The sequence below is a fragment of the Enhydra lutris genome, unplaced genomic scaffold, assembly GCF_002288905.1.
Source record: "Enhydra lutris kenyoni isolate GAN:26980312 unplaced genomic scaffold, ASM228890v2 scaffoldscaffold8, whole genome shotgun sequence".
NCBI lineage: Eukaryota > Metazoa > Chordata > Mammalia > Carnivora > Mustelidae > Enhydra > Enhydra lutris.
In genome coordinates, this window is record NW_019154092.1 from 13,990,534 (window position 1) to 14,016,898 (window position 26,365).

At 34.5% G+C, this 26,365-nt stretch overlaps 1 protein-coding gene across 2 annotated transcripts in view; it reads right to left on the reverse strand.

Moving 5' to 3' along the window:
• LOC111142431 (structural maintenance of chromosomes flexible hinge domain containing 1) overlaps positions 1 to 26,365 on the reverse strand; it is a 163,703-nt gene that overhangs the window by 69,132 nt on the left and 68,206 nt on the right. For both annotated transcript variants that reach the window (XM_022495550.1, XM_022495551.1), the window contains 12 exons: positions 25,751 to 25,890; positions 24,985 to 25,119; positions 22,546 to 22,773; positions 17,854 to 18,002; positions 16,233 to 16,321; positions 15,509 to 15,627; positions 12,268 to 12,435; positions 8,604 to 8,729; positions 6,126 to 6,205; positions 5,744 to 5,901; positions 4,332 to 4,447; positions 3,152 to 3,216 (listed from right to left, as the gene is read on the reverse strand). In XM_022495550.1, coding sequence (XP_022351258.1) covers positions 3,152 to 3,216; positions 4,332 to 4,447; positions 5,744 to 5,901; positions 6,126 to 6,205; positions 8,604 to 8,729; positions 12,268 to 12,435; positions 15,509 to 15,627; positions 16,233 to 16,321; positions 17,854 to 18,002; positions 22,546 to 22,773; positions 24,985 to 25,119; positions 25,751 to 25,890 — 1,573 coding nt within the window. The remainder of the gene's footprint in view (positions 1 to 3,151; positions 3,217 to 4,331; positions 4,448 to 5,743; positions 5,902 to 6,125; positions 6,206 to 8,603; positions 8,730 to 12,267; positions 12,436 to 15,508; positions 15,628 to 16,232; positions 16,322 to 17,853; positions 18,003 to 22,545; positions 22,774 to 24,984; positions 25,120 to 25,750; positions 25,891 to 26,365) is intronic.

The following is a 26,365-nucleotide window of genomic DNA, read 5'->3' on the forward strand; positions in this document are numbered from 1 at the left end:
TTAAGACAAATATTTGAAATACAAGGAAGTTGCACAATTATCACACATTTTAATAGATTTATACACTAAAAGATAATTTAACGGACTGAAAGGAAGGCAGTATATGTTTTCTTGGATGTCTAAATCAGTCCCATGCAATAACATGAGTATACCTTAAAGACCTAAGGCATTCATTCTGCTTCAGAATCTGCAATGGTGTCCATCATATTCTAGTATAATTAGCTGTTTACTAGGCAGTGACTTTGTCACAGGAAAGTACAAAATAAGTGTTCAACAGTTGTCCGTTGAATGGATGAATGTATTTAATAAACTTATCTTACAAATCTTAAAAAAAAAAAAGACCTAAGGCATTGTTAGCATAGCGTAAAGTAAGGACAGTGATGGTATATTTTGTTACTTGTCTGTAACAAGATAATAAAACTCAGAGTATTTAGAAACACATAGCTATCTGACATTGCCTTAACAAAAAGTGCACACTGAGAAGATCTCTTTCTTTTTAAATGAAAAGAGCATCTGTCTATGAAAGATTAAAAGGTTTTTAAAAAAACAAACTAGTTCTTTGGTACAGTTAGTCTGAATATATTAATATAACCTTATATTAATATAATAATCATGTTGACCCTACTGAATGATCACTAAAGAATTTTAAAAAGAAATTTTTGAAGGGCTTTGGGAAGACCAGGTAGTAGAAAACACCAGGTACCTGTCTCCCTGTCTGGACAATAACTATACTGGCAGAATCTGTCTGATATAACTATTTTGGAACACTAAAAGCTACTAAAAACTTGGATAGTAAGTTGCAGTTAATTTTGATCAATTTCAGCTCTTAGCACAGTAGTTGTTACGTTACTCATTCCCCACCTCCCAGACCCATGGCACACAGATCTATGTCCCTGGAGCAGTGTTTACAGCTTACAGGAACCAGGGTGGGCAAAAGAACCCTATCCTCCAAATACTGGGGATCTGTGCTCTGATTGCTGCTTCTGATCAGAGGAGCAAATGAAAATGCAAATAGCCATTGTTCCTGCAGTGTCCCCACTGCTGAAGTCCTCATCCTCCAGCTGAAGTAACTTCCAGGAGACTTAAAGGGCCAGCACACTGTCTTTCCCCTCTTCCTTTTTAGAAACCAGACATTAAAGGACATTACTAAACAACCACATGTATAGGGAAAACTAGAAAGTGACTACACGTATCCAGAGAAAGGGTCAGAAAAGACATGAGAAGACCGTAAGTTTACACCTAAGGCTGATCCATGACAAAGAGCTTATAACAATCAGAAAAACAATAAAAAAAAAAAATTTAAACCTAGCAAACCCTGGGTGAGGCAGAGAATCTGAATTCCAGTGCTACCACATTAATAGGTACAAATGTTTAGTTTTTAACAAAAAGCCACAAGACAAACGGCCATTCAAAGTAAAAACATAAGTCAACTAAAATTGTACTTCAGACAGCTGATGGCAAATATACTAGACAAGGACTTAAAAAAAAAAAACAAAACAAACAAACAAACAAACAAACAACCTGTCTTAAAGGTGCCTGCATGGCTTAGTGTGTTAAGCTTCTGACTCTTGATTTCAGCTCAGGTCATGATCTCAGTGTTGTGATAATGGAGCTTTAAGATTCTTTCTCTCCCTCTCCTTCTGCTCCTAACCCCTAACTCAAGCACTCTTTCTCAAAACAAGAACAACACAACAGCAACAAACATCTATCTTAAAGATGCTCAAAGAAGTGAAGGAAAATGTGGAGAAAATAAAAGTGATGTAGAAAAAAAATGGAAATATCAATAAAGAAACAGAAAACCTAACAAGGAACCAAAAACAAATTTTGGAGTTGAAAAATACAGTAACTTCAGTGAAAATTTCAGTACAGGTATTCAAAGGCAGATTTAAGCAGGAAGAAAAAAGAATTAGTGAACTTGAAGATAATATTATAGTCTGAGGAACAGAAAGGAAAAAGGACTGAATAAAAGGGAACAGAACCTCAGGGATCTTTGGGACACCAGCAAGTGTCCCCTCTCACCAGGGGAAGAGAGAATATTTGAAGAATGGCTGAAAATTTCCCAAGTTTGATGAAACACATGAATATAAATATTGAAGATGCTCAAACGGATTCCAAATAAAATAAATTCAAAGACACATACCAACACACATTATTATCAAACTTTCAAAAGACAAAGAGAGAATATGAAAAGCAGTGAGAGAGAAGTTAATCATTACATACAATGGATTCTCAGGAAGCTAATCAGATTTCTCATCAGATAGGATGGGGGGGGACACACAGTAGGCAATGGACCAATGTATTCAAAATGCTTCAAAAAAATATATACCCTCAGCCAAGAATATTATATCCTGCAAAACCAACCTTCAACAGTGAGAGGGAAATTAAGACATTCTCAGATAAACAAAAGCCAAAGGAGTTCATTACCACTAGACCTGGCCTGTAAGAAATGTTCAAGGAAATACTACAAAGTAAGATGAAAGAACAGACAGTAACATGAAACCACATGGAGAAACAAAATCTCAATAAAGGTAAATTTACAGGCAATTATAAATGCTAGTATTATTGTAACAATGTTTATAATTGCACCTCTTGTTTTCTACAAGATTTAAGAGACTAATACATTTGAAGAAACAAAACTTAATCTCAAAGTTAAAAGGACATTTCCCACTTAAAAAATAAATGAAAGAAATCTTGGACATAGTTTATTCAAAGCCAACCTTCATATTTTGAAGTAGAGGTCTGGAACACAGAAGCAACAATTCCAGTGAATTCAATTCAAAGTAATGTAAGTAAACCATAAAAAATCTAGTTCAATTTGTTTTACACTTCATAACATTTAAGTTTTGAACTACAGAACTCTCCTATATAATAACATATTATAAAGTGGTCTGACAACATAACGTAATTTTTTTGGATGGCTTTCATAGTTCTGAAAGCTAATATAAAATATCACAACAGTCTTTCCCCAAACCATTTTACAAACCTTACAAATACACATTTTCTCAAAATACTTCCTGAGAAAAATTAAGAGATATGAAGAATATTTTCTTTTCAATCACAAATTACTTTTCCCAAGTTGAGCAAACACCATAAGCCCTAAATTACTTTGGAACAAATTATGCATAAAAATATGAAATGATTTAAGAATTACCTGAAGTAGAAGCAGCCATCTTCCTTGTCATTATCTTTTATTTTATTACAACTAAATGTTTCTGCCTAGAAAGGGAAGTAGGGGAGAAGGTGGGGAGGGAGAAATCACATTTAAAATAGTATATTCAGGATGAAAACTAGTATTACCTTCACCAAATGCAAATACAGATCACATCTGGATTTACAAATACATACACATACACCTATATGTATATACCCCTACAATACAGTTTAAGGTTCAAAAGTGTGATTACATGATGACATACCATTATTAAAGGGCACACAATAGATCCCCATGGTGGTGACATAGTTTTAAGTTAACCGCAGCTTAAAGGGACAGTATAAATTTAGGAAGCTAGTTTCCTAAACACATAATTGAAATGAATCATAACTCCTGAAGGGCACTGTTAAATTAAGACATTTTGATATGGTTTAGTTTTAAATTTGAGATTTATTTTAGATCTACACAGTCCAAGATGGTAGTGAATAATAGCTCCATGTGACTACTGAGCACTTGAAATATATCTGGTTCAAAGAGATCTAAATACACAGGAAATTTTAAAGAACCAATAACATAAAAGATTGTAAAATCTCATTTTACAATCTTTTATGTGTTTATTTAATTTATTTAATAAATTTTAAATACTGAATACATGCTGAAATGTTAATTTGATGTTAAGTTAAAACTACATTAAAATTAATTTTATTTTCTTTTTACATTTTTAATGTAGCTACTAGAAAAATATAAGTATCATGTGTGTTTGTATTCTGTCTATTGGACTGTGCTGCTTTAGACCCTCAAAGTGTTCTCACCACTCTATCCTCCCTTCTCTACCCTGTAAATATATCAATCATATCTCTTTACTATCTCATTTACTCTATTATCTCTTAATGGTATTCCACAGCTTTTTGCCCTATGCCACTATCCTTTGGATAATTTTAAAATGTAAAATATCTTTAAAAATTTTAAGAAATATCACAATGTAGGCTACTCTTTTTCAAAGTTACCAACACTTAATTTTGAGATAGATTCTGATATATTTTTAAAATCTCAAGTGATGAAGTGGGTTAATGTCTAGTTCTCCAGCATATGCACAGTGCATTTTTACATTAAGTTACATTTAATTTTAGGTTAAATGTAAGAGCTACTTTTAACTTCTACAATGCTTTCCAGAACTCACATTTGCTGGTGGTCGGTTCCCACTGTTAGACAGCTGCCACATTTTCATGGAAATACGTGCTGGATTAATATTTTTAATGATACTGTCATCTTCAGAAATAACAGTAATCATAAAATCTGTCATGGCGAATATTAAAAAAATATTTTATAGTTCACTTAATAGATTTGGTTAAATAATTCTATGTTTTAAAATGTACATCTTGTTTAAATATTAATGAGATTCTGAAGAAAACAAAACTTTTCAGTAATCAGCATTCCACAATAATCTGTCTATAAAAACATACTAGTCATGACAAACAACTCTCTTTAGTGTTACATCTCCTCCAGAAATCTAACACACACATCTTTGCTATTATTATTTCCTTGTCTTATTTTCACAGTCTGCAATGCTGCAAGTTCTACTAAGCAAGACCAAAAAGGTTAGACTGTGGATACTCAGCAACCTACAGTAAAGGCAATTGGTCATAAATCCTTGTGCTTTACGCATTCTGAGAACACAGTGTTTATTTTGTCTTATGCTTTTCAGTAGCATACAGCAGCTAAACTATTATTACATATAGTATTTCCCTTATGTTTAACATTCATTAGGCATCCATATGATGGATATAATTTTTTAATCACAGGAAACAGGTCTTATCTCCCAAAACATTTAAAAATTATGAGTATAAAGGCTACGTATATATGTAACTTATTAAAAATGGTTTACTTTCTAATCTAAATTTTTTGGTCTGCTTGTTTCTACTGCTTCTAACTATGTATAGGTATGCATCCATTTAGGGAAATAGAGGTCTTCAAGAAAATTACCTGTAATAAATACCATTTCCTATTGACTTGGCACCTGGCCACATTCCACTGAAATTTTTTGCTTACTTAAGTGTCTCTTGCATTAGACAGAACTCACTGGAAACTGTCATATACATTATTGGAACTAAGAGCCCAATATTATAGTGCCTGGACATAGCAGATATTTAGGAAAATTTTTTTGGTCTGAAATATCTTTAATCATAAATTCTGATGTGATGTATTTTCATCCAAATTAAGTTAAGCAATCCTGGTTCTATTTGGTTGAAGATGACATTACAATCTATTTAGTAGAGCCCACATAATTCTTGCCATTTAGTAGTTCATGTCTCTTTTGCAGAATTTCACAATCCAATGAATGGACAATCACAAACTCAATTACAACAGGTTCTCAGTTTATGAAGAAACTTTCAGTTTATTCTTGACCGTTAAGGGAATGTAGGACATAGAGATGAAAGAAGACAAAGCTAAGTCAAATGTACTTTCTTTGCCATTTAAAAGACTATTGCAGGTTTGCTTTTTTATCATGCTGAACATCTAGGATAATTTATTCCATTAACGTAAAAAGCAAATTATCATTACAAATTAATTTGAGATTTGTGACTTACTCACCAGTGAAAATACTCCCTGCTAAAAAGGAAGCATCCTTGTCATATTTAACATTGAGACGAATAGGTTTTTCAGGATCTGGAAGAATCATTAACTTAATTATAGGTCCTTCTATGATATTCTTGTTATAGATGGCTCTAACCTGCATCATATGTTCTCCTCTAACAAGGGGGAAAAAAGAGATAAAGGAGTCAAATTACATTAATTATAACTTAAAATTTCTAAGACAGTTTATACAAAGCTTAACTCATTTAAAAAACCTCTCTATTCCTGTTTAGTTACATTTTCTAACACTAAATAGAAGGCTAATTATTACTCTTAACTTCAAGGAATAAGAAAAATCAATCTCTGTAATACTAATAACTATCAAACTTTTGGTTCTTACCTAGGGGCATAAACACTGAACACTCCCAAATTAGCCCTGCCCCTTTCATCTGTTTTATGCTGTTGGTTTGAAGGAGTGAGCTAAAAACAAAACAAAACAAAACAAAACAGTTAATTAGAAAATTCTAGAGATCAAATTCTTTTCCTCTATTACAATGTTCTTTTCTTCCAATACTATTTTTAAAATTATATTTGCACACACTTCTATAATCTTTAATTTCCTAATCTGAACTAGAGAAACAATGTAATTATTTACACACTGAGTAATTACATAACACATATAGTAATTATAGTATTTATAATTTATATATATTTATATATTCATATATTGTTATTTATATATCATTTATTATATATTATATTTTATATTATATATTATATATGTAATTTATAATTTAGTCTATATGTAATTATAGTAATTACATAACTCATTTATAATTACATAAATAATGTGATTATTTACACATTGAGTAATTACATAACTCAAAGGACAATCATCACTCAGCTTCATCAAACTACAACTTGGTATATTTCAGCTTTTAAGTTGCAGAATTCAATGCTCACTCTTTCAATAACACTGATATTTCAAGTGAGGTTTGGTTATACAAACACTGAAGTTATATTCTAAAACTGGGGACTGTGGGGAATGGCACAGGTAAAATAAACATAAATATACATTTAAGTCAAGAAATCATAATACCATGTCCATTGTTATTTCATCTTTCTCTTTACTTTTACTCAGATATGCTCCTTCTATCTCTGTTGCAGTGTGACCCTCTTAGAGAAAACCAAGCTCACTTTCAAATGATTAAGAATCAATGGTACTAATCATCAGTTAGAAGAATCTCTCAGTCTTCTACAAATGTTTCTCTAGAGGGGCACCTGGGTGGCTCAGTGGGTTAAAGCCTCTGCCTTCGGCTCAGGTCATGATCCCAGAGTCCTGGGATCAAGCCCTGCATCGGGCTCTCTGCTCAGCAGGGAGCCTGCTTCCTCCTCTCTCTCTGCCTGCCTCTCTGCCTCCTTGTGATCTCTGTCTGTCAAAAAAATAAATAAAATATAAAAAAAAAATGTTTCTCTAGAAACTAGAATAATATTCTTTTTTGTGGTAGAAAATAATCAGTTTAACTCTTCTAGAAGCAAACAATAAGAACAAAAGTGAATTTGTTAACAGTTTTACCAGAGTATCAGACTCTCTCCTAAGCCTTAATTCCCATTTCTGTTTAATAGAACCTAAAAAATAGGTAATTATGACACACGCAAACAAACAAAAAGCAAAAGGTAAAAGTGAGTAATCAAAATGACAGAATAAAATCCTGTATTTGTACCTATCCTATCTACCCTCTGGTCTCTCAATGCGTCTTTTTCAAAGTATTTCTTCCATCTGGGTCATAAATTCTTATTACTAAGGCAGAGAAGCAAGCCTTCTATTTCAGGTTATATAGCAAGCAATATCATAGTCTTTTTTTTAAAAAAACAGGCTTTAAGATGTCTGATCCTGATTACTATGAAAACAAGTCCATGTGGATCACAAGCTATCCTTGGCACCTTAATCTTCCATACGACATTTAAGATCAACTTGTCAGGTCCTAGAAATCCCTTTTAGAATTCTTACTGAACTAATGGATTACTTTTAAAGAACTGCATATTTACATAATATCAACTGTTTTCATCCACTAAAATTATAAAATGTTTGTAGAAGCATACTTAAGCCTAGCTGAATATAACCCCAGGGAATTCTGTGTTACCTGGGAACAACCTGACTGGGACAAATTAATCTCCTTCAACAAGACAAACTGTGTCAAAACATAACTTTGCAATGGGCAGCTTCTCCCATTTCCCCTCAAAGGAAGGCCCTCCAACTCTGTATGAGGCACCCAAAGTCCCCACTAGAACCTTAACAGCTGGCTACCCCAGTGCTCATGTAAACAGGTAGAAATCTTGGACTTCTTGGTATCAAGCACTATGTTTGCCCCCAAATGTTACACGGCCATATTCACACTTGCCCCATACTCCAGAATACAACTCAGTGTAAGTCTAGCAGCTATGCCCAGGTCCTGGTAGCTCTCAATAAGATATGTTAGAAGACAAGTACTCACATGACTTTTCTTGATTACCCTTAGCTTGTAAGTTTCCCAAATAATACTTGTTCCTTAACCCATACTGCAGGTCATTATATTTGTCTTTACTCATCTTCTCAGTATTATCTATTCATCCTAATCTCAAATCCAAATATTATTAGTATTATAGAATAACCACTCAATCATAATTGTAGGTGGTTGCCCCCAGTTACACTGCTTGAAAGATATAAACTTGACTTCCTCAAAATAATTATGAAAAATCTTTAAGATTTAAAATAAGCAATAATAAAGGTTATATAAGACTGTATTTTAAAAAATATGACATCTAACAAAATTATCATGACAATGAAACCCAAAATTCTAGGTGGATGAAAATTATGTAAAGGATGTTTAAAACTTACCTTTAAATTGTTAGCTTTCATGAGACTTATTTTAACGTGTGATACAGGTGCTGGATTATCCCACTGGTCACAAAGTTGAACAATGAGAGGATTCTGTAGTTCTCTTCCATTAATCACTGGAATGGACTAAAATAAAAATATTTTAAGAAGCACTTAAACAAATCTGTCTAATGATGTAATTACTACTTGTACACTTACTAAATGATTACTTAATTTATCTCTGTTCTAGTTAAAAACGGCTTCTTTCACCAATTAAAATAAACTTTTGCAAGTCAATTATATTGTTATAAGTGATCATCTTCTCACAGAAATTATCAACAATATAATAAAGGGGGGGGAAACCTTTGACATTACTAGCTTCTAACACATTCCTGAAAGTTATATATCAGAATGACTTCGAAGGAAGTAAAGGTTATCTGAGGTTCTCAGATGTAGTATTGGCTGTTTATAGTTTATCTCCTCTGTCAATTGTCAGCACTCTACCACAGCTTTCTACTGCTCCTTAAATAGACTAGTCGCTGATAAGCTACACTGTCTAGTTTGTTTAAAACACCTCTTGTTTTTTCCTTCCTTTATGTAAGGCTTATTTAATTCTGGGAATTTGCCTGTTGACCCTATTAATACTGAACATATCAAAGGAAACACATTGTCTAGCAAGAAACCTGATAAAAGTTCCAATCTAATGGGTCAGATTTTAAAAGTTAAAAAAAAGAAGATGGTAGAGAACAGACCAGCGATAAGGTAAAGCTGATTTATCATCTCTCTCCTATCAATAATGTTCCCTGTACTTCCTCCAATCCCCACTTTACTGGAGGTAGTTGATTACCAAATAATGTTAGGAGGTTGCTAAAAATGGGAAAAAAATTAAAAATGTATTTCAGATAGGACTTGATTTTTTTAAAAAGATACCCTTGAGACTAGTTTAGTTAAAATGCTTGACCATCACAAAGTTTACATGGCTATAGTTGACTATATTCCATCTGCTGAAATGTATTAAAAGCCTGAATTTAAAAAATTGATGACAGCTTCCAAATGCAAACATATCATTGTACTTTACTCCTAATCACATTAACTGTCTACCCATCAAACAGTAACTACTTTAAAGAATATTCTTTAATAAACGACCTGTAGCCTTAGCTCTTAGTTATAAAGTTATCTGGGAAAGAGTGGAAAAAATCAGTATCCAAAATCAAATGTTTATAAATACAAATCTGCCCTCTGACAGGGCATTACATTAGTACTGGCATGTAATTTAATGTTTCAGGATTTGTTTATTCATTTATAAAATAAGAATGATAACAATACATCATGTAAAGATTAAAGAGAGAGTAGATGTGTATGTTAATATAACATTTACATATTTTTTTCCACTTATGTTAGTGTTAAATCGGTTCCCTTTTTCCACTTCAGATCCTGTTGGGGGAAGGCAGGTCAAGAATTAATTAGGAAATTTTAGGAATCTTATATATTCAATGATAATTTTACAGCCTTATCTACATATAATGATATCTCTAACAAAGTGAGAAATCAGTTTGTTTTAAAAACTTCTGGGGGCGCCTGGGTGGCTCAGTGGGTTAAGCCTCTGCCTTCAGCTCAGGTTGTGATCTCAGGGTCCTGGGATCTCAGGGTCCTGGGATCGAGCCCCGCATCAGGCTCTCTGCTCAGCAGGGAGCCTGCTTCCCCCTCTCTCTGTGCCTGCCTCTCTGCCTACCTTGTGATCTCTCTCTCTCTGTCAAATAAATCTTTAAAAAAAAAACAAAAACAAAACAAAAAAAACTTCTGGATTTCTATGGTATCTACAAATCAATCTAATATGAAATTTAAGTTAAGCTGTCATTATTTTTGACATTCCCCAACACAAAGTCATATTAAAAGATGAACATGCCAACATTTTTTCCACCTCAAAAGTTAACAATTATTTCATAACACAGTAAACCAACAAATCCTTTATTGACATCACTGGGCACAAAGAATATATTAACTTATATAGTATAAATGCTCCCAGATAAAAATAAGTGCACTGGCTTTTTAGTAAAACTTCTCAGTCAAGACAGTATTATAGAAAAAAATTTTAAAGCTCACAGTCTTCACTTGTTTATCTTAAATTCACAAATCAAAAAGGGCAATTTCAAACTAAGACACAGGTAACATAAATTTTCCTTAGAGGATCTGCTCCTTTAACAGTATAATTTCACCCATTACCATGGTGATATAAGCTCATTTTCCTTTAGGAAATAATGTAAGCTATGGGGTGCCTGGGTGGCTCAGTGGGTTAAGCCTCTGCCTTCAGCTCGGGTCATGATCTCAGGGTCCCAGGATCGAGTCCCGTGTCGGGCTCTCTGCTTGGCAGAGAGTCTGTTCCCCCCATCCCCACTCTCTGCCTGCCTTTCTACCTACTTGTGATCTCTGTCAAATAAATAAAATCTTTCAAATAAATAAATAAGTTATCAGAAAAAAAAATAATGTAAGCTATCATATCAACAGGTAAAGCCCTGTTAGACCAAAACTGAATACCAACATCTAAACATTTTAAAATCAGAATTCTAAACATTTAGTTAAAACTCAACATATTTAACACACATTTCCAAAATCAATATTTAAGATTTAACTACCTGCATAAGAAAGTATACCAAGGTTTTATGCATATAATTACTTGATATCTAATATGCTTTTTCAAACTCCAGAGAAAACATTTAAGACAGTAAGACAGAACAATGAAACAAAATTGGGAAAAAATAGTAACTGCTGAAACTTGGGGTTCATTATGCTATTTTCACTTTTACAAATTTGAAAATTCCTATAATACATTTTTAAAAAAATTTTTTTGAAGATTTTATTTGAGAGAGAGAAAAAATGAGAGAGAGCATAAGCAGGAGGTATGGCTGAGGGAGAGGGAGAAGCAGGTTCCCCAGTGAGCAGGAAGCCAGACATAGGGCTTGATCCCAGGACCCTGGGATCATGATTTGAGCTGAAGGCAGACACTTAACTGAATGAGCCACCCACTGTCCCTGTGTCCCATTGTCCCCATATTATGGGGACAGCTGAAGGCAGACACTTAACTGAATGAGCCACCCATTGTCCCTGTGTCCCCATATGTCCCCATATTATTGTCCCTGTAATAAAATTTTTAAGGTGTCAATTATTACAGCATTTAAAAATTTTTTTTAATTTTAATTCCAGTAAAATTAACAGAGTTATATTAGTTTCAGATATACAATATAGTGATTAAATACTTCTGTACATTACATAGTGCTCACCACGATGTTATTCCACTATTTTTTAACAAATGAGAACACAAGTGATAAATTAAATAATGAAGTATTAAAAATCGTATTACTGGATGCCTGGGTGGCTCGGTTGGTTGAGCAACTGCCTTCGGCTCGGGTCACGGTCCCAGAGTCCCGGGATCGAGTCCCACATCCGGCTCCCAGCTCCACGGGGAGTCTGCTTCTCCCTCTGACCTTCTCGCCTCTCACGCTCTCTCTCACTGTCTCTCTCTCAAATAAATAAAATCTTAAAAATAAAATAATCGTATTACTTTGTCCTTTTATTATTATTGCTATTTGTTATTATTTCAACAATATATCTATTTTGATCCACTCATAATCTGAAAGTAGTAAGTCATGTGATAATAAATTCTTTCAAACAAGGCAGAGTTACTTACCTCCTTTAAGTCTGGCCAGTCTATAAGGAGAAGCTTTGCTGGTGGTCCAGAAATTAGCTGCACTCGAATAAAGTCAGAAAATTCACGCCAGGTAAAACAAAGATCCTTATTTCCAGGAGGGCCTGGAATAAATTTGATGCCTTTTATACTTATACTTTGTGTATTTTCCTAGTGAAGAAAGGTACATCAAGAAAAGATAGAATATTATGCTTAATTTTAAAAAAAGGCAAGAAAATGTTGTCATTTACCCAATTGCATATAGATATGTTTCTGCATAAAACAATAACAAGTAACTTGCACACATACCAATACTGGCACACTACGAAATTCATTTCCTTGAGAAGAGAAATTGAATTTCTTTTTTGTGAGGGGGACATCTAAAAGGTTCTGGCTAAGTCCTTTTTATTTTTTCCTAATTTCCCTCTTATTTACATGGTCTCCTTTTTATTTCCCAAACAGCAAAGCAAGTGCTTGCCCAATACCCTTTGCACTTGTTCTTTCCTGCTCTTTGCAAAATTCTTTACCAATATACATGGCCTTTCTTTAAGACTCCCATATAGGATACCCTGATCAGAGGGGTATTCTCTGTCCACTCTATACAATGGCACTGTTTCCATTACCCCATTTTACTTTTTCTTTTTAGCACTCATTTCTGACCACTATTCCCATTATAAGGTGATCTCCAAGAAGGTAGAGGCTTCGATTTGTTACTGCTCAATCTCTGTTTCACATCTTATTAATGCGGATCAATGACACTAGCCTGATACAATCATAAAAACCAATTCCGTACTGGCAGGAGCACTACACCATTCACATTCCAACAATTACCCTTAATAATTTTGTCATCTTAAATTCCTGTGAGTACTTATCCATTCCATCCGATCTTAAAAATCAGAGTTAAAATTTCATGTTTTACATTCTCAAACAACTGTTTGCAGAACATTTTCTGTACAAAGACATTGCAAAAATAATTCACATTAATTTCCACCCAAACCCCAATGGGCACAGAATTTTTCAATATTTGGAAAACAAATTAAATATTAGTAAAACAGGGATGCCTGGGTGGCTCAGTGGGTTAAAGCCTCTGCCTTCAGCTCATGATCCCAGGTCCTGGGATCCAGCTCCGCATCGGGCTCTCTGCTCAACGGGGAGCCTGCATCCCCCTCTCTCTCTGCCTGCCTCTCTGCCTACTTGTGATCTCTGTCAAATAAATAAATAAAATCTTTAAAAAAAAAAATAAATTAAATAAATAAATAAATAGTTTTAAAACAGAAGGCTCCATTTTCTTTCTGCAGAGACTGGGGAAAGTGTTTGCAAGTGGGACAAGATAGTATATATCAGTTGTAAAATGACAATAGGAAGAAAGTAAGTCACCTTGGCTGAGGAATAATGAGCTATGGGAGGATAAAGGTGTGAGATAATGCTTCGGTGTAATATTTAAGGATATTTTAGGGCATACTGAGGAAATGAAGTCTAAACTGATAGTATAAAATGCGTATAGTATATAAACAAAAAAACTAAGTATAGTATAAAAACAAAAAAGCTAAAAACCAAAAAAACATGATGAGAGTGGCTTGCTTGAGAATGACAGAAAAGGATGTGGGAACAGAATACATACAACTCTTCCAACTCTTTCTTATACTATAGAAAGAAGAGAAATAGAGCAATAGATGGATGGGGAATTACGGCCAAAAGGATGTTTTGGCTGGGGTTGGGGGGGGGCAGGTAATTTGTTTTTTAAGGTAGGAGATAAAACAGCTTGTTTACACGCTGATAAGAATCTAACAGATGAGGAAAGTTGAAAATGCAGGAAGCCAGGCTACAATTTAGGAGAAATTATTGAATGAGGATGGGTATCTGTGCTTCAAGTAGACTGTTCATGCATAATGGCAGAAACATAGTTATCTTCTGATTTAGACATACATAGGGTGAAGATAAATAATGGGAGAACCTGAAAGTCAAACACTAAAACCTTATCTCTGTAAAGTAAACAAAACATCATGAAAAGTTCTCCAGCACTGTTAAAATAGAGTGAGCTGTGTTGAACACATTTATGAAAATAGAAACTCTAGTAAGGAAGGGAAACAAAGAGGCTACTCTTATGATTATGTCATCAAGTTAGAAACTATAATGGAGGCTCTAAAAGGAATAAGAGTATTAAAAAAGCATTAAATGCTCTAAGTGGATTCAACTTTACCTGGCCTTGGAATTTCTACTCTTTCATCTGCTGTGGCCTGGAAGGTTCCTTAAAGGTCCAACTCAAACATTTTTTTTCCCCAAAATTTGCCTTTGATCTCTCCAAGCAGAATACATTGTACATGCGTGCTTCTTTTTAAACTGAAATAACTCCACTGCAGTTCTTATTTTTCAAGCTAATCTCAATTAACTGCATAGCTGCAAACCCACCCAATTAGTTTTTTCCCTAGCATATCCTATTTAATGCAGGATGTAAGCACTAAGAAAGTTTATTAATTAAGAAAAACTACTTCTGGGTGCCTGGGTGGCTCAGTGGGTTAAGCCGCTGCCTTCGGCTCAGGTCATGATCTCAGGGTCCTGGGATCGAGTCCCGCATCGGGCTCTTTGCTCAGCAGGGAGCCTGCTTCCCTCTCTCCCTCTCCACCTGCCTCCTTGTCTACTTGTGATCTCTCTCTGTCCAATAAATAAATAAAATCTTTAAAAAAAAAAAAAAGAAAAAAAAAAAAGAAAAAGAAAAACTACTTCTAGGGAAGCCTGGGTGGCTCAGTTGGTTGGACGACGGCCTTCGGCTCAGGTCATGATCCCGGAGTCCCGGGATCGAGTCCCACATCGGGCTCCCAGCTCCATGGGGAGTCTGCTTCTCCCTCTGACCTTCTCCTTGCTCATGCTCTCTCTCACTGTCTCTCTCTCTCTCAAATAAATAAATAAAATCTTAAAAAAAAAAAAAGAAAAGAAAAGAAAAGAAAAACTACTTCTATATACATATTAAAATATTTATGGATAAAATGTTATAATGTATGGAATTCGCTTCAAAATGATATAGTAAAGGGGAAAGTGACGATTATTGAGACTGAGTGATGAGAACATGGGAATTATTCATGCTATTCAAATTTCTGTGTACAACGTTTGTCATTACAAAACCTTTATGATGCCTTTCATGATTTTGCATTGTAAACACCAAAATCAAACTTTATTTTAGTTTTTCCCAAATTTTGTTAATTGTAAAACAATGGTATAAGCCAACTGCTATGAAAAGAAGCCATACCTGAAAGGTAGTTTTCAAATGAGAGCTATCAAGTCCAATCCCAGCAATTCCCAAGGCAGATAAAGAACTTGGTGAAAATGCCTGTATCTGATTTCCATATTGATCTGTAACTATTACAACTACATAAAAAAGGATAGTTTAAAACTAAAGTTATCTTTTGTTAAAAGATATAAACATCTATAAATACATTTGAACATTTAAAATTATGCTTAGAAAACCATTAACTTTGTTCTCTTAGGTACTATTTTGTAAGAAGTAATAATACTTGCTTTTTTTATAATCACCAAAAAAAAAAAAAAATCAAGACTCTACTTAAGTACATTTCTATTTATATATTTAACATGGTGTTGACATTAATCAGATTTTTTACCATCAAATTTTGAAGAAAATAAGTTAGTATTATGTAATATTCTAGGTATAAGAAAAATAATCCACTGATTATTGATATGAATCCATTCATATACTTACTTTACACTTGTAATATTAAATATTATTACTTCTAACAAAAGCCAATTTTTCCATGAAATTATTTTTGCCAAACTGATTTTAAAGTTATGTCAGCCTAGGCAAAGACAATGAAATACAGCCATCTTTTCCAACATTGAGTTTTAAAACAATAAATATATATAAAATCAAAGCTTTCCTTTCAGATCACATATGCCAAAGCACAAATGTAAGCACATATTATAGAAGTATTTTAAAGAAAAAAGCAGATCATACTAACCTATTTCTCCTTGAAGCTCTTGGCCCATCTGTATTGTTTTTCCTCCTTTTAACTCACATTTTAGATGTTTAGGTTCATCAGGAAGTGGTCTGAAATGAGTTAACAAGTTAAAAGGCTTTAGTTATACCACTGATTGTGAAAATATGTGAGAAAAATATAACTAAAGAATAACATATATAGGGGCGCCTGGGTGGCTCAGTGGGTTAAAGCCTCTGCCTTCGGCTCAGGTCATGATCTCAAGGTCCTGGGATGGAGCCCCACATCGGGGGGTCTCTGCTCAGTGGGGAGCCTGCTTCCCCCCCACTTCTCTGCCTGCCTTTCTGCCTACTTGTGATCTCTGTCAAATAAATAAATAAAACCTTTTTAAAAAAATAACATATATGCATTTAACACTTGTTTTTTAAAACTTAAATACAACAACACTCCTCCAAATACCTCAATTTATAGACCATCACACTATTATCCCAAATGGAAACGGAGAAAAGATAGCTTGCAAAGAAGTGTTCATATCATCTATGCTAGATAAAAGGAATTAGGACAAGAGAACTGAGAAAGAAAAAGCGGGTAAGGGGTGCCTGGGTGGCTCAGTGGGTTAAAGCCTCTGTCTTCAGCTCAGGTCACGATCCCAGGGTCCTGGGATTGAGCCCCGCACCGGGCTCTATGCTCAGCAGGGAGCCTGCTTCCCCTCACCCACCCCACCCCCATCTCTCCCTGCCTCCTTGTGATCTGTCAAATAAATAAATAAAATCTTAAAAAAAAAAGGGGGGGGGTGGGTCAGTAAGAATAATTCATCATCAAGAGATCTGGCTGTGCATAGAGAGTAGTCTATATAAAAATTTTATCTCAGAGGTGCCTGAATGGCTCAGTTGGCTGAGTGACCAACTCTTGACTTCGGCTAGGGTTATGATCTTGGGATTGTGAGATCAAGCCCCACATCTGGTTCTGGGCTGGGTGTGGAGCCTGGCTAGGATTCTCTTCACTCCCTCTCTCTCTGCCCCTCCCCACATGTTCTTCCTCTCAAAAACAAACCAAAACAAAACAGAAAGCCTGGGAATACTATGAAAATGGATGGAAGAATTCAAATGAATGAGGTTACTGGAACAGGTGAGCAAGGAACTGACAGGCCAGGGTGAAAGATTTATATATATATTTATGTAAGTCTTCCCCTTTTCTTTCAGTAATACATATTAGGTTTGTTTGGACTCAGGTTTAAAAATCATCACTAAGCAATGAAAGAATTATTCCTTGTGAACACCACATTCACTGATCACACTCTGTTTTTCGTCTGTCATTTTACATGCATTTTCACTGCTGCTTGCAGTAGGAGGGCTTTCCTTTAATGACAGATCTAGCTCTCACAGATACCAGAGAGTTTATTAAGCACAAGGTATATAAAATAATAAAATACTTAGGAATGAACTTAACCAAAGAGGTGAAAGACTGATGAATTAATCACTATCTCCAGTGAAGCTTTATTTCAAAGACAACCTACTATATTTCATAGAAATTACAATTATTTTCTACATTAAAAACAACTTTCACTAGCATGCTTTGGAGAAACATCTTTTTGTCATAATATGCCAAATTTTGAAATATGTCAAAATATAATATGCTCACAAACCTCACTGTAAATGCACTTTCCAAAGACACATGATCATCTTGGAATGAAACCTGGCAATACCGCATATCTTTCACAGATGTTGGTACTTGTACATCAGGAAGGAGACCTTGTAGCAAGTGTTCTTTGTTAATCTCAGGAGTCCAATTAACCTAAAAGAAAAATTATATTACCTAAGAAAAATATAAAGTTTAGTCCAATGTCTCCCTACTGCCACTTATCTTACTGAAGATCAAAGTTATAAACTTAACCATCTCCAAAGAAAAAGTTTGTTTATGAACAAAAATCGTGGTGGTTCATATATTAATAAGATTAAGAAGTTTCTTCCTTTCTAAAGACTCCAATGAAAAACCAGCAGAAGTAATAAACGAATTCAGTGAAGTGGCAGGATATACCAGAAATCGGTAGTATTTCTATATGCAAATAACAAAGTATAGAAAGAGAAATTTTAAAAGCACCATTTGCAACTACACCAAAAAAAATAAAACACTAGGAATAAACTTAACCAAAGAGATGAAAGATCTAAACTCCAAAAACCATAAAACTCTGATGAAGGAAATTAAAGATGACACAAACAAATGCAAAGATGAAGTAGAAAAATTCGTATTGTTAAAATGTTCTGTTACCCAAAGAAATTTACAGATTCAATGCATTTCCTACCAAAATACCAATAGCATTTTCCACAAAACTAGAACAAATAACACTAAAATTTGTAATGGTACCACAGAAGACCTGGAGTAGCCAAAACAATCTTGGGAAGGAACAAAAAGGCTGGAGGTATCACAGTATCAGATATTAAGAAACAGTACAAAGCTGCAGTAATCCAAATAGTACGGTACTGGCACAAAAACAAATACATAGATCAATGGAACAGAATAAAGACCCCAGAAATAAACCCATGATTATATAATCAATGTAAAGGAGGTGAGGATATACAATGGGGAAAGATAATCTTTTCAATAAATGGTGCTGGGAAAACTGGAGAGCTACACATAAAATAATGAAACTGGACTTTTTTTTTTTTTTAAACTGGACCATTCTCTAACGCCATACACAAAAATAAACTCAAAATGGATTAAAGACCTAAACGTGAGGGGCGCCTGGGTGGCTCAGTGGGTTAAGCCGCTGCCTTCGGCTCAGGTCATGATCTCAGGGTCCTGAGATCGAGTCCCGCATTGGGCTCTCTGCTCAGCAGGGAGCCTGCTTCCCTCTCTCTCTCTCTGCCTGCCTCTCCGTCTACTTGTGATCTCTCTCTGTCAAATAAATAAATAAAAATCTTAAAAAAAAAAAAAAAGACCTAAACGTGAGACCTGAAACCATAAAAATCGTACAAGAGAACACAGGCAGTAATTTCTCTGACATTGGCCAAAGCAACATATTTCTAGATATGTCTCCTAAGGCATGGGAAACAAAAGCAAAAACAAACTATTGGACATCAAAATAAAAAGATTTTGCAAAGCAAAGAAACTATCAACAAAAAAAGACAACCTACTGAGTAAGAGAGGAAATCTAAAATTACATACCTGATAAATGGTTAGTATCCAAAATATATAAAGAATACAAAAAAATCACCCAAAAAACCCCAGTCTGATTAAAAAACAGGCATAAGACCTGAATATCTCTCTCTCCAAAGAAGACACAGATAGCCAAGAGTTATAGGAAAAGACGTTCAACATCATTCATCATCAAGGAAATGCAAAATCAAAACCACAAGAAGGTATCACTCACTCTACACTTGTCAGAATGACTAAAATAAAAAACACAAGTTATAACAAGTGCTGCCGAGTATATGGAGAAAAAGGAATCCTCGTGCACAGTCAGTGAGAATGTAAATTGGTGCAGCCATTGCAAAAAACCAGTATGACAATTCCTCAAAACATTAAAGAAATACTATATGATCCCATAATTCCATTACTGGGTATTTACCCAAAAAAAAGAAACACTAATTTGAAAAAATACGCACCCTATGTTTACTGCAAAATTATTTACTATAGCCAGGATATGGAAGCAACCTAAGTATCCATCAATAGACAAATGACAAGGAAAATCTGGTGTATATACAACAGCTATATGACACAGCTATAAAAAAGGATGAGATTGTGCCATTTGAGACATGGATGGCCCTGGAGAGTTTAATACTAAGTGAAATAAGTCAGACTGAGAAAGAAAAATATCATATGATCACACTCATAAATAGAACCTAAAAAAAAAAAAAAAAACCACAAACCCCCAACCAAATGAATAAACAAAAAGCAGAATCAGGGGTCTGAGTGGCTTAGTTGGTTAGGTGTCTGACTCTTGATTTCACCTCAGGTTGTGATCTCAGGGTCATGAGATTGAGCCTCACGCTTAATGCATGAATGTGGAACCTGCTTAAGATTCTCGGGGCGCGTGGGTGCCTCAGTGGGTTAAGCCTCTGCCTTCGGCTCAGGTCATGATCCCAGGGTCCTGGGATTGAGCCCCACATCAGGCTCACTGCTCAGCAGGGAGCCTGTTTCTCCCTGTCTCTCTGGCGACTTCTGCCTACTTGTGATTTCTCTGTCAAATAAATAAATAAAAAATCTTAAAAAAAAAAAAAAAGATTCTCTCCCTCTCCCTCTGCACCCCCACCCCTCTGTTTATCTGTGCACTCTAAAAAAAATTTTTAAATAAAATACCATACTGATCAAATCATATGATCAATTCTGGGAGGTGATATTCAAATTGTTTGTTAAAAGAAACTTATTGTCTTTGAATAAGATCTAGGATGGGCGCCTGGGTGGCTCAGTGGGTTAAAGCCTCTGCCTTCGGCTCAGGTCATGATCTCAGGGTCCTGGGATCGAGCCCTGCATCGGGATCTCTGCTCGGCAGGGAGCCTGCTTCCTCCTATCTCTCTCTGCCTGCCTCTCTGCCTCCTTGTGATCTCTCTCTCTCTGTCAAATAAATAAATAAAATCTTTAAAAAAAAAAAAAAAAAGATCTAGGTTAATTCCTGTTCAGCAAGATGAGAAAACAAGTTATATTTACTTAACTACCATTCTAGCCACCTCTTGGTTTTAATTAATTCTTGGATGCTTTTAGCTCTATTTTAATTTTGCATCTCCTGCAGTCCATATATTAATTTGTTACTTGATCCCTTTTTTAGGTTGAGTATCTTACTCTATCCCACTTTTAAACTTGCAATCCTTTCTGTGTAAGAATTTTTAGTTCAACTTTCTCCTTTAGCCCTCCATAGTTGATTCTCAAATCACAAATATTCTAGTATTTTGACTCTAGTTTATGCTGTTCTAATCTTCTTATCTTTTTATCTTTTAAACCATGTTTTATTCTTTATCATAATCATGGATTATGATAAAAATCATGGATTTTTTTTTTTTTTAATAATGCAAGAAGCAGAAGTTACACTTTTCAGAAAGGCTTTTCTTCCCTCACTCTAGCTGTGTTATCCCTTTAATGGATTCCCAGCTCAGTTAAGGGTTGACTTTCTTCAATATTGGAGAATTCTCTGAAGACCACAAAAATCACATTAATGATTACACATTTAACAAAAGAGTAGAATTTAGTATTTTATTGCCAATAAAGAGGTGCATGTTTTAAAATCTTTGTAACCCAACAAACATATAACTACTAAATTTGAGGCAAAATATGTCAATTGCTGATCACATGCTTAGAGAATGGCAAAAAGAAAGTTAAATACAGGTGGAATCTCTCCACTCAGTTTCTTCTCAACCTTGATAAGAAGCCAGAATGTGGAAACCTAACCATGAGAAAGCAAGGAATCAGTTCAGAAGCTGGGTTCCTAGCACCACTTTTAAACCACTCAACTTCACATCTGTTGATACAACAGAGGTGCCTTTAAAATGGCTTGCCTCCCTTTCCAAGAAGGATCAGGATTATGGCTCTATCAATCCTCCAGTCCCTCATTATAGAAGGAAAAACTAAACTAGCTAGGGCAAGGAACATTTCAAGTAAGAGTTCAAAATAAGGTCAACTAAAATTCTTTTAAAATACTGGATCCAATATATGGAAACTCCAGATGGCTATAGAATAAAATAGTACAAAGAAATAATTTCTACCTCCTGTCCCACATAGCAACTCTCTACAAATTTAGTTAATTGGGATCCCCTTATATAAGGCTCTGTAAATGTTGGCCTTCCAGAAAAATGGGAAGGTTCTGTCTCTAACTGACTCACAGAAAACTGAATTTTTTAAACTTTATTTTGTCACACAAGATTTGAGTTTTTTCTCTATGGATGTGAAGAAAAAAAGTACAGTTAGTTCTGCTACATTGCTTGGTTTGAAAATGCAAATTTGTTCCAATGCTCTTAAAATATTAGGAAACAGTTTGAGTACGAAGCAAATTTTACATTTCCTAATGCATACTATCATCCATGAAAACAACAGGTGAACACAGAAAACTGTACCCAGCTAAACCAATCCATGGAAATAAACAAACCAAAAGAGAATTCCAATCATTGGCATTTTGTTAAGTGTCAAAATCATTTTTCTAAGTATGAATTTGTTGCATACGAATCATTCATGTTTCAAACTAAAGCATGAAACGAATTCTTATTTAGGCTGGAATTTTAAATAACAATATTATTCTTCTGTGATAAGCTGCTTCTTAGAAGCTACCCTACAATACTTCTTGTTCAGAGTTTTACAATCAATCATAAAATAACCAAAATTCTTCAAATAACTAATCTGAGATACTTACTTTAATTTTATCTGCTAAAGTTGATGTTATATGAATTTCTCTTTCTCCTTCATCATACATTTGAAAAATAAGATTATGCATAATATCGCCTGCTATCCAATTAACCTCATCCTGATGTTTGATCTGGATTGCCTTTTGTCCTTCCACACTGAATATCTGTAATCTTGCAACATGGCTACTAGGAAGCAACTTAATAGTCTTCTCCACGGGTACCACATCTTTACAACTCTAGGAAAAGAGAAAAAGACAAAAATACATTGAATGACATCTGCACTTTTTGAAAATATATTTTTGGGCTTTAATGGTGAGTCTTCTACATTGCTTAAGGATTGATTTCCAATACTATGGAAGATCATCTTATACACTGTTAACGTTCATAGGTTTAGGCATTAAGAAGATACCACACTACTGATACCACACTATCAAGTTGTAAGCATAAGCCACAGACTTAAAGCAAAAAACTAGGGTATTTGGATTAAAAGGATTCTTTTCCTCTTCTTTGGAATCACATGACAGATTCAGTAACTAGCATCTATTAATAAGAATAAATATGTAAGAAATTAAGAATGTCCCATAAAATCAGAGACAAACAGTTGACATAAAGTACACAAACTGCTCTGAAAAAATACACTGGGGCAAGTGAAAAAGGCGGTTTATAGTGAAATGAGGATTGTACATGCCCTGAAGGCTGAGCTGACACATTAATAATTCATTATGGATATATCGATGTCCCACATGTCAATAAGGATGAGCTGGATTATGCTAAATTGATTTTAAAGGCACAAAAAAATTAAAACCACATTATTTCATAATTTAGGTTATAGTGCATTCTACAGGATACACAAAATTCAAAATAAGCCTAAAATATCTTCACATCTTATTTAGCCCATTTCTCCTTCCTCATCTAGTTGCAGTCATTCCTAAGCCCATCTACACGACTAATGACACATATAAAACTCCTACCTCATCGAATATCAGGTAAATAACCCACCCTCTATTATAAACATATTGCATTTACCTGATTCAAACTCAAGCTGCTGCCTTTGGATGAAAATTTTCCAATGCATATTATAAGATACACTCTGATATTGGTCCTAACTCATCTAGATTCTTGGTCTTCTTCCTGTCACCACTCTATAAAATTTACATAATTTCTAATGCTCACCACTCTTTGCTTCCAAACCCAGATTTCTCCCTAACTCTAAATCTTTCCTTTCTGAATCTTCCTGATCTTTTGCAAGGAAGTATGCTCAAAAACAAGTTGCCCATGTTTACTGAATTTAAAAAATACATAACAAAAGAAGTGCATAAGAGGGATCTGAAGGTTATCAATATAACCAGCTAGATATGAAGTGGAATGAAGAGTCATCTCATTCTAATGAAAAGAACAAAAGCTGTCTTTTATCCTTTTGAAGCTCAAGATACGTTAATTGATATATAATTAGTAGGAAGGCATCACTTAATCAACTGGTTAGGTTAGGTTATGCATTATCTACCAAATCAATAATGGAGAAATCACATTGAAATATTTTCCTTAAGTATTTGTTGTCCCATTTTGCAATCTTAGGAGATCAACTGCTCAGAACAAGGCTTGCCTTCCTCCAGGCTGGCTTCATCTTCCGCCATGATGTATTATCCAGGAGCAAGTATCTTACTAGTACATTACCATAGAAATCTCTTTATATGAAAATACTAACCACATATTTATTCTTCAAATTATACATATAAATTAAGGTTTATATGTCCCTCAGTGGTGGTTTACCAGACTTTCTAAGAAACAGTATAAACCATAAGAAACAAAAAAATAAAACTGACATATAGATGCCACATTTTTAAAAAAAGACTTTAGAGAGAGACACAGCATGAGCAGGAGGGGCAGAGAAAGAGAGAGAGAGAGAATCTCAAGCAGACTCCACACTGAGCGCAGAACCTGATGCAAGGCTTGATCTGTCAGCATCAAAATCTGAGCCAAAACCAAGAGCTGGACACTTAACCGAGCCACCCAGGTGCCCCTATAATAGGGTTAATTAAGAAAATTACTAATACATGGGGCGCCTGGGTGGCTCAGGGGGTTAGGCCTCTGCCTTCGGCTCAGGTCATGATCTCAGGGTCCTGGGATCGAGCCCCGCATCGGGCTCTCTGCTCGGCGGGGAGCCTGCTTCCCCCTCTCCCTCTGCCTGCCTCTCTGCCTCCTTGTGATCTCTCTCTCTCTCTCTCTCTCTGTGTCAAATAAATAAATAAAATCTTTAAAAAAAAAAAAAAAGAAAATTACTAATACCATATGTTACTATGCCATTTTATGTTGCTTTTGTTTCGTTTTAGCTAAAAGAATCAAAGATACCTCATTTTTTAAAAGTCAAACGTTACATAAAATACTATAAAGCTGTTACAAAATATTTGTATGAAAACAATATAATATCAATGAATAAAACAACTTACAGGTATTTCAATTTTTGCTTTAAGAGTCTGGTCTTTTTTAATGTTCTGTACTTGAATTGCAGCTCCTGTTAAAATACTGGTTCCAGAACTGCTGCAATCTACAACGTAGACTGGAAGGTTTGGAGCACCTAAAAACTTTTGAAAACATACAAAATAATTTAAGACTCCAATCAAATGTAACAAATTATTCAATAATTTGTTTAAATTTTCAAATAATCCACTACAACTACTACTTTTGGCTATAAACAGGAAAAGGTAAAACAGAATTCACCAATATTCTGGACAATTTCTGAATGAAGAGTAATTTTTTATGATTCTAAAATTTATGACCTCTAAAACAACTTCCTCAACCATTTTTTTTTTTTAACTTGACCTATTTCAGTTTTCCTTTTCTTTTTGTGCTTTTACTTACCACCTTCATTTGTCTACGCATCCTTAACCCTAAAAGACATTTCTATCATTCTATTCATAAATTAAATACTTCACCTCAATTGAGGAGAATGGGTCAAGAAAGGAGAGGAGGAATGTTTTGTCTATAAATTTTGCTATGAAACCTGGAATAGGTGATGCCTTTTGGCCAAAAAGTACAGAATGAAGTACCCAAAAGTTTCTCCACGAAATAATCGTTAAAGATTAAAATACACTACAAGTCTCCCTATAAAGTAGCTAAAAGAGATAGTTATGTCCATTTACTACCATGCTACTCAAAATAAAACCTACATTAAAAAAAAAAAAAAAACCTACATTTTATCTTACAATAGCTTACCTTACAATGAACAATCAATTTTGGCTGTGTTGTTATATTGTCTGATTCATCCAAAACTTCTACCTGAAACGGGAAAGCTGTTCCATTTTCTATAACCAGAATTTCAGAATCAGGTTTCACTTTCAATCGATGAGGGGGACCTACCAGAGAATTATATAATGAAATACAGATTCAAGTTTCTAAGACTGAAATATTGAAACAGGGAAAAAAAAAAAAAAGCCTTTAACATTTCAAGTTTTAGTATCTTAAAGCTAAGGGGAAAAAAAAAAAAGGAATACCCATGTTTTAACTATTTCTATCCCCAAAATGCAGATTCTATAAACAACCAGAGTTGTCTCAACTGTATAAAATGTTTGATGTCTTAACTTAGCTTTACCCAACAAGCTATGACATAATGGAATGGTAACTAATGCTAGAAAATCACCTAAAGGTGTAAAATCTTAAAAGAGATCCTGGAAAGAAGATTCAAAAAGCAAAGTTCTTAAAAATACTTTTTTTAAATTCACTTTAACTTTACACAATGACTGATTTCTCAAAATCATGTTAAGAAAAAACACAAATTTTGGGTAATAGTGTTCAAAGGATCAGTTCATATAATGATATAACCAGGTAATT